At 43.9% G+C, this 14,827-nt stretch overlaps 1 protein-coding gene across 5 annotated transcripts in view; it reads left to right on the plus strand.

Annotated features, from left to right (window-relative positions):
- Positions 1-11,164: 11,164 nt before the first annotated feature.
- The window catches only part of GOLPH3 (golgi phosphoprotein 3), a 35,898-nt gene continuing 32,235 nt past the window's right edge, over positions 11,165-14,827 (plus strand). Inside the window, exons 1-2 of one of the 5 annotated variants that reach the window (XM_074856832.1) lie at positions 11,456-11,630; positions 12,930-13,165. Coding sequence is in view for 1 of the 5 variants with exons in the window: in XM_074856830.1 (XP_074712931.1) it covers positions 11,418-11,630 (213 nt within the window). In the remaining 4 variants the exon portion in view is untranslated. Of the gene's footprint in view, positions 11,631-12,929; positions 13,166-14,827 lie in introns of all 5 variants that reach the window. The other 4 variants (XM_074856831.1, XM_074856833.1, XM_074856834.1 and 1 more) reach the window with 4 other exon arrangements.

Raw genomic sequence — 14,827 nt, forward strand, 5'->3', positions numbered from 1 at the left:
TCACAGAGACGTGGTAGGACGGCTCCTATGACTGTAGTGTTGGAATGGAAGGATACAGGCTCTTTAGGAAGGACAGGCAGGGGAGACGAGGAGGGGGTGTCACTCTCTATGTCAGTGACCAGCTGGAGTGCAGGGAGCTCTGCCTGGAGATGGGTGAGGAGCCGACCGAGAGTTGATGGGTCAGGATTAAAGGGAGGGAAGGGACGGGTGACATATAGTGAATAGAACAAGGAGTAACGGTTTTAAAATGAAAGAGGATAAATTTAGATTAGATATAAAGAAGAAGTTCTTCACTGTGAGTGTGGTGACGGACTGGAACAGGTTGCCCAGAGAAGCTGTGGATGCCCCCTCCCTGGAAGTGTTCAAGGCCAGGTTGGACGGGCCTTTGGGCAACCTGGTCTAGGTGGGCTGGAACTAGGTGATCTTTAAGGTCTCTTCCAACCCAAACCATTCTATGATTCTATGATTTGGGGGAGTTTTTCTCATGCCAAGTTTTTCAATGCTGTTTCTGTCAGGGTTACTGGCTCTCTCCTAGTGCTGCTGCATGTCTGAGCATGCAGAAATGTACTCAGCTGCTGGTTCACTCTGGAGTCAGTAAGGCATTTGTCTAATGAGACCCCCTTCCCCATTCCAGGATCCCTAGAAAAAAGCTATATAACCTTTCCAGCTATACTGTGTATTTCTGCTGATGTTTTAGCTCTTTTTGGCTTCAACAGTGAAGCCCCAAATCCCAACTTCTTCCTCAAGCTAGTTTTCAGGGAGGAAAAAAACACTAGAAGGCAGAAACATGAGCATGCTATAGATGTACAGGGCTGATTGTAAAATTATTGCTTTATCATGGGTTCTTACAGTTCCTGACTACTAGTCAGGTTTCTGCTCTGTTTGAATCCACTGTGATTGCTACAGATACTAGTATTAAAAAACTGGAGACATGCTAGAATCACAGCCCTCTGTGTCTCATGGTTAGATATTGTACATCATCTTTACTTAGTCATGTGCAGGTAGTCTTGTGTCTGGTGCTACATGAGTACATAGCAGGAGTTCTTACATATTTGTAGATCATTAATGAACTCTTAAATGCAATTAGTACTTACGAAAATGTATTTATTCAGCTGGAGGGCAACAAGTTTTTAAATAATTGGCTAACCTCAGAGACAATGTTGTGTTTTAATGTTCAAATGCTCATCAATCTATATTATATAGGTAGTGTCCTAAATGGCCTTTGTCCCAATCACTCAAATTATTACTTTAATTTGAACTAAGAATGTGGTCTGCAGTGTAGTTTTATATAAACAATTCCTTGCATATCCCCTATGAAGAAATTTCTGTTTGAATAACAGCTCTTTTGCATCAAATGTATTAATAAATGTTTGTATGGATCGTAAAGTGTTAGCTAGTGAAATCTCTTCAAAAGCCATCACATAGAAATGATGTAGTGATAATATCATTTTACAATAACAAAGATAGATGTTGTCACACAGATATAATCTAGAACAGAATTAACCCCCCAAAAAACAATCCATGTTTAGCTTGTTTTAACTGTATGGGAAAATGTTCACAGGACAATATTCTTAAGCTTTCTGTCTTGCAGTCAATGGAGGCACCTGGAATACAAGTCAAAAGAGAAAAATGTCCATGCCGGTGAAGTGCTGTGCTGCTGAAGCAGTCTTGTTTCTGAACTTCTCCCCCAGTTAAGAGCAAGTGCATCCCCTCCTCCAAAAAAGGTCTTCTGGAATTTTCTCCCTCTGTCATAATCAAATACCTATTTGGTGTTTAGCAGGTTGTGATGGCAACAACTGTGAAAAGAAGTTCATAGAAAGATAGTGAGACATAGAATCACAGAATGGTTTGGGTTGGAAGGGACCTTAAAGATCATCCAGTTCCAACCCCCCTGCCATGGACAGGGACACGTTCCACTAGCCCAGGTTGCTCAAAGCCCCATCCAACCTGGCCTTGAACACTGCCAGGGAGGGGGCAGCCACAGCTTCTCTGGGCAACCTGTGCCAGTGTCTCACCACCCTCACACAGTAAAGAATTTCTTATATCTAATGTAAACCTACCCTCTTTCAGTTTAAAACTGTTACCCCTTGTCCTATCCCTACACTCCCTGATAAAGAGTCCCTCCCCATCTTTCCTGTAGCCCCTTTAAGTACTGGAAGGTCGCTATAAGGTCTCCCCGGAGCCTTCTCTTCTCCAGGCTGAACAGCCCCAACTCTCTCAGCCTGTCCTCATAGGGGAGGTGCTCCAGCCCCCTGATCATCTTTGTGGCCTCCCCTGGATCCACTCAAGCAGGTTTCATGTCCTTCATGTTGGGAGCACCAGAGTACTCCAGATGGGGTCTCATGAGAGCAGAGTGGAGGGGGAGAATCCCTTCCCTCGACCTGCTGGCCACGCTTCTCTTGATGCAGCCCAGGACACAGTTGTCTTTCTGCACTGTGAGCACACATAGCTGGGTCATAGTCAGTTTTTCATCCACCAACACCCCCAAGTCCCTCTCCGCAGGGCTGCTCTCAATCCACTCATTGCCCAGCCTGTATTTGTGCTTGGGATTGCCCTGACCCATGTGCAGGACCTTGCACTTGGCCTCGTTGAACTTCATGAGGTTTGCACGGTCCCACCTCTCCAGCCTCTCCAGGTCCCTCTGGATGGCCCATCCCTTCCTTCCAGCGAGTCAACTGCACCACACAGCTTGGTGTGGTCAGCAAACTTGCTGAGGGTGCGCTTGATCCCACTGTGCATGTTGGTGACAAAGGTGTTAAACAGTACCAGTCCCAACTCCGACCCCTGAGGAACACCACTCGTCACTGCTCTCCACTCGGACGTTGAGCTGTTGACTGCAACTCTTTGAGTGTGACCATCCAGCCAATTTCTTACCCACTGAGTGGTCCATCCATCAAATCCACGTCTCTCCAATTTAGAGACAAGAATGTTGTGTGGGACAGTGTCATATGCTTTGCACAAGTCCAGGTAGATGACATCAGTTGCTCTTTCCTTATCCATCAGCACTGTAATCCCATAGTAGAAGGCCACCAAATTCATCAGGCACGATTTGCCCTTAGTGAAGCCATGTTGGCTGTCACCAATCACCTCCTTATTTTCCATGGGCACTAGCAGAGTTTCCAGGAGAATCTGATCCATGATCTTGCCAGGCACAGAGATGAGACTGACTGGCCTGTTGTTCCCCAGCTCTTCCTTTTTTTCCCTTTTTAAAAATGGGGGTTATGTTTCCTTTAGCAGTCAGTGGGAACTTCACCAGGCTGCCACAACTTCTCAAATATGATGGATAGTGGCTTAGACACTTCATCTGCCAGTTCCCTCAGGACCCACGGATGCCTCTCATTAGGTCCCATGGATTTGTGCACCTTCAGGTCCCTTAGATGGTCTCAGACCTGATCTTCTCCTACAGTGGGCGGTTCTTTATTCTCTGTCTCCATTTTTACCTTCTGCAATCTGGGCAGTGTGGATGGAGCACTTGCCACTGAAGACTAAGGGAAAAAAAAGTTGTTGAGTACCTCAGCCTTCTCTATATTCGAGGTGACCATGTCTCCCTTTTCCCTCCAGAGAGGGCTTGTATTTTCCCTAGTCTTCCTTTTATCACCAATGTGCCCGTAAAAGCTTTTTTTGTTGCCCTTCACATCCCTGGCCAGATTTAATTCTGTCAGGGCTTGGGCCTTCCTAACCTGATCCCTGGCTACCCAGACACTTTCTCTGTATTCCTCCCAGGCTACCTGTCCTTGCTTCCACTCTCTGTAGGCTTCCTTTTTGTGTTTGAGCCTGTCCAGGAGGTCCTTGTCCATCCATGCAGACCTCCTGGCTGTCTTACCTGACTTTCTCTTTGTTAGCATGCATCACTCCTGAGCTTGGAGGAGGTGATCCTTGAATATAGTGCTCTCTAAGACTTGACTTGCACAAGATTTTATTCTTCCATATTTTCAAAGCCATCTTTAAATGTAACAAACTAATTAGACATGCTTCCATCCTGGTTTGACTCTTGAATGAAACAGGGAGAAGCATAACCCAGAGATGTCTGCATGTTTAAGCTACAAATGTTTGTCAGTTTTTCGCTGCCTGGATAGAAGGTATTATCATCTGTGACAAACTTTAAAACCTTCTGGTGTTCACCGTGATCACAACCTCCTGGCTACCATCAGAAGTACAAACCATCCAGCACAACCGGGGTAGGCATCCTCTGCCAAGAGCAGGACAGACACTGCAATGCACTTGGCTGATTTCTCAGGAACAAGGTAACTCATAATTGTAGCTTTATCTTCTTTACAACCGTTGTTACAGAGGCTTAGAGATGGCTGTTGCCAAATATTTCTAGATTTTTCTTCCATATCCCCTGTCCCAGCTGCTCACACAGCTTTGCTGAGTTGATAGAACCTTCCAGTTCCTGGAATCCTTATTCTTCTCCCTGACTGACCCCATGGCTCTGTTTAGTTCACATTTACTGTTCTGAAATTACCACTCATTATTTGATTCTCTTTGCATGGGTCTTCAGTCATAACGAGAGGGTGCAAACCTACCAAAAGTAATTGACATTTATTCTACACGCACTTCTGGATGAACACAAGTACTCTCTAAATAGACAACAAGAATACTGTTCTAATCACTATTTATCTTGTAAATTACAACTCCATGGAAACATTTTCTTTGCACCATCTGGCTTTACGTATTTTTTTAATGAGCTGATGAGTATTTATATACTTTACAAGGAACAGATAGTAAAGCATTTGTTACATTAGGAAGTGAAATAAAGATTTTTTTGAAACTGAGTTTGTATAAAATTCACTGCGTTAAATGTTTTAAATTTTGCCAGAATACCAATGACAGTTTTGGTGGAGGCTTTAGGAGACTCATTTTACTCCATGAACATCTGTTAAGAAAGCTGCGCATTTTTCCTAGTGATGCTGGTTGAACTGGACCCCTGTGTAGAAATGAAAGCACATCTTCATTACAAACAGCACCTTGACTGGTATTTCTGTCCTTCCGATTTCACTACTATAATTGTAACACTAAAATAACCAGTACAGATTCTTGCTACTGAACAATATGACTCAGATACGAGGAGGAAAACGCTATTACAATACAAAGATTTCAGGAACTAGCAATCTTTTGAACACTGCAGGAGATGAGAAAATGAGAGGATCGGGAAATACCTGAAATAAAGAAAACTGTTTTGAAATGAGCAAATGTGAATAACACATTTGCATGTCTGCTTTTGGTCTTCCTAAAATGCTTGTCACTCTGTCTTTAAAAAACCCCAAAATTTATTGGTTTTGTATATATAAAAATTAAAAGGAGCGTCAAATTTTTAACCCAAAGCCCCCTGAAGTTAAAGCTTATTACTAACTTAGTGGCTGCATCTGATTTTATATGAGCTAGGTGTTATCAGCTTGTGCTATGCCACTGAAAGTAGTAATTCTTTGTATTTTCGAGAAGCTTAAAACATCATACTTAAAACATCCTAAGGGAGAAGTTTAAAAAGAGGCTTATTGGAAAAGATATATTGGCAAATTTTGTTTTTTGTAAACTGATAATTTAAACAATGTTTAACTATTGGGCATTAAAAGCTGTCAAAGCAAGAGTTTGTTGTGTGGACAGAAAGACCCATATCAGTTTACTTAGAAAAATTTGCTGCTAGTGTTGGAAAGTTCATTCCTAAAATGAACAAGAAAATCCCAGCTGGGCTGCACTGGCTAGTGAAGGATTTATTTAGTAACCAGAACAACAGTGTGAGTAAAACAGGTGCAGCTGAAACTGAGAGTATTACGCAACCACTGTGTACTAGACACGATTTCTACAGTTGGTTGATCATTGACTCTAGTTTCTTCTCAGTTGCAGTATCACACATTAGTACACTCAGTTCTCTTGTCTCCTATCTCTGAGCTCCTCCCTCTCTCATCACTCTGTACCTTTGAGCATCTGGATTCTCACTGGAAGTGAAAATCCTGTTCTTAGAGATCATGCTGATAATACTGGATAGAACAAATCTCAACATAGTTTGTTCCTTTCAGTTGCTTTCTGGCATTAATGTATACTCTACACTCAAGCAACGTGTTTGTGATCAGCATGGTTTTAAAGATGATTTGGCGTGATGAAATTCCTGTCTCCCTTTGCTCCTGGCCATTGGGTTTCCATATTTTGTACTCTAGCTTAGTGCTCCTTCAGTAATGATACGGTGCCTATTTGTGAGGCTGCCCTGTCAATCGATCCCTGAAATGATAAACATGATAATGATAAACATGTAAACATGACCTTTTTTTTGACTGTTGTTTTTAAGTCAGATCCTTACAGGGATTCAGGCCACAGCTTCACCTGACACTTGTTTTTAGTGGCATCACTGGGAGTGGCAAACTTTCACTGGGAGGGAATGGAAGACACAGGCAGGAATGTAAACAAGCTTGACTGGTGAAATCACGGGATGGTGAAGACGTACCAGAGTCAGCAGCCTTCTTCCAGAAAACAACTCCTGTATTCTTGCTGTCAACCTCAAAACATGCTCATGCTATTGTGGTGGTTTGACCTTGGCTAAATGCCAGGTACCCACCAAGTCGCTCTATCACTTCCCCCCCTTTCCCCCTTTTTTTCTCAATAGGGCAAAGAAGGAAAAGAAAGTAAGATAGGAAAACAAAACAACCCTTGTGGGTAAAACAACAGCAGTTTTAATATAAGCAAAGCGAAGCAAAGGTCCGCGCGCGGAAGCAAAGAAAAAGAAAAGAGATTCATTCTCTACTTCCCATGAACAGGCGATGTCGGGCCTTCTCAGGAAGCAGGGCTCCAATACGCGTAGTGGTTGCCTCGGAGGACCAAGGGTGACCCCACCCCCTTCTTCCTTTCTCCCAGCTTTATACTGAGCAGACGTCATATGGTCTGGAATATCCCTTTGGTCAGTTCGGGTCAGCTGTCCTGGTTGTGACCCCTCCCAAGATCTTGCCCACCCCGTCCCACTGTGGGGGGGAAATGTCAGAAAGAGCCTTGGTGCTGTGTAAGCACCACTCAGCAGTAGCCACAACACCAGTGTGCTATCAACACCCTGCCAGCTCCCAACATAAAACACAGCACCATGAGGGCTGCTACAGGGGCAAACCAATTCTGGCTCAGCCAGACCCGGTACAGCTATTAATCTAATCATCCTTCAAGAGAAAAATCTCCCCAGCAGTTATGGTTATGGTTCTGTGACAGTAGCGCTAGGATTTGCCCACTACGTCTTAGGTTTCAGACCCTGGTTGAGACTTCTACAACTTCTTGCTTTAACCAGCTGTATGTCATGCTCGTGACATTCGTTACAATACATTTGTTGACAGTTAACAGCATGTGACCTCCTGCTTCAGGTGTTAAATAAAGTTACTCTTTGCTTGACCTGCTCTCCCAACAGACATTTGCACTTGGTTTGTCAATCACTTTTTCTGCTGACATTACTGAGGTAAGCCCTGCTCCCATGGTGAAGTAAATCATGTCAACTGCCAGTCAGAGAGGGACCTGGGGGTGTTGATCGATAGCCGTCTGAACATGAGCCAGGAGTGTGCCCAGGTGGCCAAGAAGGCCAATGCCATCCTGGCTTGTATCAGAAATAGTGTGGCCAGCAGGGACAGGGAAGTGATCTTACCCTTGTACTCGGCACTGGTGAGGCCGCACCTCAATTCCTGTGTTCAGTTTTGGGCCCCTCACTACAAAAAGGCCATTGAATTACTCGAGCGTGTCCAGAGAAGGGCAACGAAGCTGGTGCAGGGTCTGGAGGACAGGTCTTATGAGGAGCAGCTGAGGGAACTGGGGGGGTTTAGTCTGGAGGAGGCTGAGGGGAGACCTCATCGCCCTCTACAACTACCTGAAAGGAGGCTGCAGAGAGCTGGGGATGAGTCTCTTTAACCAAGTAATAAGCGACAGGACAAGAGGTAATGGCCTCAAGTTGTGCCAGGGAAGGTTTAGACTAGATATTAGGAAGCATTTCTTTACAGAACGGGTTGTTAGGCGTTGGAATGGGCTGCCCAGGGAGGTGGTGGAGTCCCCATCCCTGGAGGTGTTTAAGAGTTGGGTCAACATAGCGCTGAGGGATATGGTGGAGTTGGAAACTGTTAATGTTGGGTTGATGGTTGGACTAGGTAATCTTCAAGGTCTTTTCCAACCTTGATGATTCTGTGATTCTGTGAACTGCAATCAGCACAAAAGAAGAGTCTAACATTCATGCCTTTGCTCTTTTCCCTTTTACTTCAACTTTCCAGTGGGGTACCAGCTGTTCAAAAAATCTAGCTACTTTTGAAGTCTACAGCATTTAGTAAAGATAACTTAGACTCATCAGCAACTGTTAATAGAAATTCTGCCAGATATGGGCTTAATAATAAACAAGGATGCATTACAAGGTCAATTTACTGCAAGTCAGATGAGATTATTTATAGACTACAGCCTGTGCTTTTGTATTATTACTTCTTAGCAGAAGGTTTCAAAGATGTAGGGCCTCAGCTCTCAGGCTGGATGCCACTGGTATTGGGATGGGGGGAGGAAGGGGAGTCTGTATGTGATGCCCAGTGACAACCCAAATGACACAAAGCACATGTTGCACCAGCCAGTGCCAAACACAGTGTCGGGGGTTACAGTCTTCTGAACTCCTGATAAAGTCACGTATGACTCAGAAATCTTTTTCAAATACAGCTTGGTACCATAAAATAAATTGCAGGTAAGAAAGTCGTGAAATTAGGATCTCCTAGGTGGAAATCCAACAAGCTGAGCGGTCCCTGCTAACACACCAGCTCTCAGTCATGTCGAAAGGATCAACATCAACGAAATCACATGCTGAAATATGTCTTGTTTGCTATCCTTTTCATTCAAATTTTTGTTTTGTCTATCAGCATTGCACTGGTGTAAGAAAAAAAGTTAATTGGCTCAAAATTCAATTACATGCATTCTTAATTTGATTCACACTGAGCTTATTAGTTTAGGTTCATTAGACAAAGAATCAGAAATGAAATTAGTAATGAAAAAATATATTTGTTTGAGATTACACCATTCATGTTGTACAAATGAGTTTCTAAGTCAGAAAAGTGACTGTCACATATAAGGAACTTCATAGTACACCTCATCCTAATAAAATTGAAATCAGTCAACAAAATTAAAGTTCTTATTAACCTACAAGTGATCCTAATTTGATCACTTTTGTAATAGAAACAGAAAAGTGGGCAAATCAATAATATAATTAGCTACTACTTTTAAAAAGTCATTTTCACAAAAATGAAAAAGATGATGAGTCCTCTGAGGCCATTGAAGAAAGGACCCAAACAAACAAACAAAAAATTAGGAGTTGCTAACAAACATTCAGTTAACCCTTAAAAGACAGTCAGGACAAAACCCAAACATAGTTAAAATGCCACACTAGTGTAGTGGGAAAGTGATTTAATAACTGTAACAGCCCAAATAGTGCTTTCTATTGGCAAGAAACAAGAAGATAGTATTGCTCTGCTACTTAAATCTAGGAATTAAAGAAAATGTAAGTGATGTTGAGAAATTTCTGCCAACAGAAACAGGGAATTGAATGTAGGTGCAAGCTGATTTCTAACAATGATATTACTAAAGAGAAGTGTAAGAATTGTTAACAGTTCTTTAAAAAAATGGGTTCAATAAATAGCTTTGTATTCTGGGGAAATAGGTAAATTATCATATTGGACAAAGATGAAATACTTTCCACTAACAGTGTACTTTAAGAAAAATTAAACAACATTAGTAAAGCTAGGTAATTTGTATCACTAAATCAGGAGAATTTGCATACAGGTTTTTAAAAGAGCTTATTGGAACCTCTTTTTGATCTCTATTTATGATTCTCAATAAGTCTTGGAAGTTCCAAATAACAGGAAGAAAGCTTAATATAGTGACTATGTTAAAAGAAGGTGAAAGGGATGACCAGGTTAATCTTGCCTGTCATCTTGATTGTAATCCTCAGTGTAAAATCCAAGTGGCTCATATAGGACTGAATTAAAAAATATTTGAGTATAATTACTACTCAGAAAAGACATTTCCAGGAAACAGATCTTGTAATGCTATTGTGGTATCTCTTATTTATGTGAATGTTTATTTGATAAACAGTGATGTTATATCCTTAAGCTTTGGTTTGGCATTTGACCTGGTACAGCAAAACATTTTCATTAAAGAAAACAGAAAGATAAAAAAATCAGAATGTCACACAGTACGTGGACTGTGAATAACTAGCAGGCCTCAAAACATAGAAGAGGAATGATCAGCAAACACTTGCGTGAGTGATACAGATCCTCTGGGGATCAGTTTTGTCCATCTGCTATTCTTTCTCATCAGTGATCTGGAAGAAGTCACACTGAATTATCACCAAGTCACAACAGCATATGATGCAAGAACTGGGGGTGTGGGAAAGAATGGAGGCTAAAGTGTCTCACAAAGTGACTCGGAGCTCTTGGTGAACAGGGTGCACCCAAAAAACCCACTAAAACATATTCTATATATACATATATGTATTTTGTTTATATCTTAGATATATATTCTATGTATGTTTATATATCTCAATAGGGCGAAATGCACTATCCTCATTGTGGACTAAAAAGCATAGGCCATCCTTGCATCATAAGCACCTTTATTCTGCAATAAAATATGCTACCTAAAAAAACATATATGGGATTTAGCCTTGACAAGTATTTTTTTGAGTTTTTGGTGTGTCACGTTCACAAGGGCTAAAGGTTTGTAAAGATGCTCAATCGACAGCAGAGCCGAGGGATTGCCACCTCCTCAGTTTGAAGCCAAGACTGATGACAGCTCACCTGAGCTTAGCTGACGGGCGCATACATACATATGTATATATACACACGGAGATATATTCCCGGGGGACTGCGCTAGCAACGGGACACGGTCTTGTGGCTAAAAATGAAATCCAGCGGACTCAAGGTTGTCAACAAGGCTCTTTTTAAGGAAAAAGACACCATTTATCTAAGAGAGCGCAGTACCCCGCCCCTGGGTTACGGCACGGCGGGCACCGGCCGGCCCCCTCCCGGCGCTCCTCACCGCCCCGGGTAACGGTCACTCGCCGCCACCAGCTGCCGCCGCGCCCCCGCCCCCCGGCGGGCGCCTCCCGCCCGCCTCCCGCCGGCCGCCCGCGGCCCTTTCCGGCGCCCCCCCCGCCCGGCGCTGCCACATCCTCCGCTGACATCAGCCCGCGCCGCCATATTGGAGGAGAACTGCCTCCGCCAGCGCGGCCGCCGCAGGGGGGGACGCCGGCCCCCGCTACCCCCGCCTCCCCCGCCACAGCCGAGCCCCGCTCCCCATGACGCCTCTCGGCCGGCCGCTGCCCTGGTGCGGATAGGGCGGAAGCGGCTCCCGTCCCTTCTCCTCCCCCCGCCGCTGCCCGAGCTGTCGCCGAGCCCCTGTCCCCGCGGCGGGCCTCTGCCCTCCCGCCGCCTCCAGCCATGACTTCCCTGACCCAGCGCAGCTCCGGCCTGGTGCAGCGCCGGACCGAGGCCTCCCGCAGCGCCGCCGCCGACAAGGAGCGGGGAGCGGGGGGCGGCCCGGAGGATGAAGGCCGCCGGGACGAGTCCGGCGACGACGAGAAGGGCGACTCCAAGGAAACGCGGCTCACCCTCATGGAGGAGGTGCTGCTCCTGGGCCTCAAGGACCGTGAGGTGCGGCCGGGGCCGGGGCGGTGGGGCTGGGGCGGGCCGAGGTGAGGGGGCGCTGGGCGGGGGGTGGCTGAGGAGGCCCGGTGGTGCTGGGGGAGGGCCGCGGGAGCGGGGTGCCGGAGGGGACAGCGGCTGTTCGGGGGCTCGTGGAGGGCGTCGATGGGAAAGGGGGACTTAAGTGGTGCGAGGTTGTGGGTGGGATGGGGGCAAGGGCGCTGCTGGGTGGGTGGTGCTGGGGCTTCGGGGCAGAGGCGTTGCTGGGGTCGGGGGACTGTGATGTTGCTGGGGGTAGGGGCGCATGCTGGAACAGGCTCGGTGTTTCGGGGGAGGTGGGGAAGGTGCTTGGACTTTGGCGGGGGGGAAACGCGAGCCTGGCAGGGAGTGGGGATCGTCCTTTGGATGCGGAGTTCGCAGAGGGGCTGTCGTGTTTCTAGTAAGGAAGGCAGTGTAGGGCTTGGGGCAGGATGGGGACCTGGAGATGAGGGCCAGGGCCTCTAGTCAGCGTTGGTGGTTGACTTGGAGGCCTGGGTAAGTCTGTGATATTTATAGTCCCATGGCTCTAATGTGGGAGACTCATCTACTCCTATGTATTTTGCCAGACACAACTCTGTAGTACTTACGGGGTTCTCAGGTGCTTTAGAATGCTCAGCATGCCTTTCTACTAAGACTTTGTGGACTATTGCATGTGAAAAATGTCTTAAAACTGGGGGTGATACATATGACAAAAATGGGTCTGGATGAATAAGTGTTTCAAAATGAGGAAATGGCATTATTATGTAATTCCTTGTGTTTACTGAATTTATACCTTAAGTCTGTTTGTCATGATACTGTGAATAACAGTCATTGAGGAAGGTGTCCTTCTACCAGTGTGTTAGATTTTTTTTCATTTGAAAGAGGCAATCAGTGTAAAAAGCATGCATACTGCAGAAGGCCAGTCCTACCGGGAAGACTGTTTGATGTGGTGTATGGTGACACGTAATACACCTTTGTTTTAGATATGAGTTATAATATGAATTAGATTAAGCAACCTGCTTTTTTTTCTAGTGGCAAGTAAATTAATGAAGTCAGTTCACTGATTTGGGTGGAAGTCTCTTAAAACTGTGTGTGTTCATGAGCACAGAATAATGGGGGAGAGAGGCTGATAAGTTATATGTTCTTTAACAGTGCATTGCATCTGAAAAATTTGCTGGTTGATAATGAATAGATTAAAGAGTAGTTTTCCTGGTTAACATAATTTTTTTAATGCATGTGGGTATATCTGTGTATATACCTGCTACAATAACATGTTTTATTTCTCTCTAGGATTGTGTATTTTAGGCCATATTCTTCTACTCCCATTTTTTCAGATGGACCTTGCCATGGTATCCTGATAAGCTCAATAAATATTCACGGTGATGTGCGCGTCCACCTGTTGAATTGAAGACTCACACATATGCGCGTTTCTCTTTCTATACACCTGAATAGTTGCTGGAAAGTAAGTTAGGTGTGTCAAGGCAGATACCTGACAGGATTGCCTAGAAGGTCTTCTCTTGAAGGAGGTGGGATAAACTGGGTGATCTTTAAGCTCTTTTTTCCCCAATATTGTGTGCAAAATCCTTAGGCTGTAAAGATTTCAAGGTAGGAAGCGTTCTGTCTTCCTAGAAAGAATATATGGTGCAAATCTTCCTGGTATATCAAAAGTTAATAGTTGACATTGGGTCTGAAAATCCAGCTTTGCACTGGTGTGCATCAGAATTATAAATCATCCAACTTTGCTGGGTGCAGCAGTGGCTTACACTGCAGACAGTCTAATATTCCTTTGTATGGAAAAAGGAACTGAGTGATTACAGTGGCACGGATATCCATAACTCCCTTGGGATTTTGCAGTTGAGACATCAGACAAAAAGAGTGATAATGTCATCTCTAGGGTAGGGGGCAGAAATTGTAGCATACACTGTGAGCTTTGATAGATGTGTTTTTGGGTCTGTTTTTACCCTCTGTACAAGCTACACTATGTAAAATGCTTTGTCACAATTTTTTCCTTTTAAAACTGGAAATAAAACTATAGACTTATTTTTGAAGATGATTTTTTTGTTGTTGTTCTAATGATAAGTAAGCAAAACTTACCTACTTCATGCGTCTGGAAATGCTTTTTTACAAAGTTTTAACTTCCAGTAGAATTGATTTACCATTACATTTGTGTGAGACCTTCTCATGACAGCAGGCAGAGAAAAGCAATATAGGGGCTTAAAGTGTAATTGTGAAACTACACTAAATCTAAGGGAAAGGCAGAGGCAGGTGAGTGAGCTATAAGCGCAACTGAAAGCCAGTGAACTTAAAGCTGATAACATCCTTCCTGTTTATTCCAACAGGATAAAATAATTTAATGTTGAGTTTAAAATAAATAAAAAAACATATTAAAAAAGGAGTCTGAATTGGCTGAAGAACATGTTTCCCTAAAAACAGCTTCTCTCTCAGAAAAGTATATGATACGATATATGAATTGATAACTTAGCTGTCAGCTTTCCGGATAATTATTTTTCTAAAGTTAAACACTGTTGAATATGGCTTAACACCATGTAAATTATATATAAAATGCCCCACATGTATGGACCTACCATTTATATTTTGTAAGTGTAGGTGACAGAGTCTTTACTCTTAGGAGAAGATTCTTCAGGATGATCCAGGCAGTGATGGATTGATGAATTCAATATTTCTAGGAGTCTGTTAGATATTTATGTGAATCCTGCTTTCAGGATAGTGTGATGATTGTTAATAACCACAGCAAAACTTCTGAGTTGTTGCCTGGTTGTTGCTGCAGTTTGATTTCAGTGAGGGGAATGTCTGGCTGCCCTAAAACAAACACAGCATGCCTCAATCCCTTTCTTGATGCTTGAACAATTAACTGCATTCCCACGTGCTTCTAGGACATGGCCTTTTTTTTTTTTTTCCCGTTGAATTGTACTTGATGTATGTGTACTGGTTGCTCTTTTCCACCAATGGTTTGTCTTCCATTTGTCTCTTCTGTGTATACATAACTATTTCTGTATTTCAAGGTCAAGATAGGTTATAAGGGATATGTGCTGAAATATGTGCATACTTGCATAACATGACAGATGCGGTGTCCCTAGAGGTGCAGATAATATACTGGAACAGAATATGTTACTAGAACTCTTCAGGGAGTATCACAAGAACACCCACACTTATTTGGAAACCCTTCA

The sequence above is a fragment of the Strix uralensis genome, chromosome Z (assembly GCF_047716275.1).
Source record: "Strix uralensis isolate ZFMK-TIS-50842 chromosome Z, bStrUra1, whole genome shotgun sequence".
NCBI classification, from domain to species: domain Eukaryota; kingdom Metazoa; phylum Chordata; class Aves; order Strigiformes; family Strigidae; genus Strix; species Strix uralensis.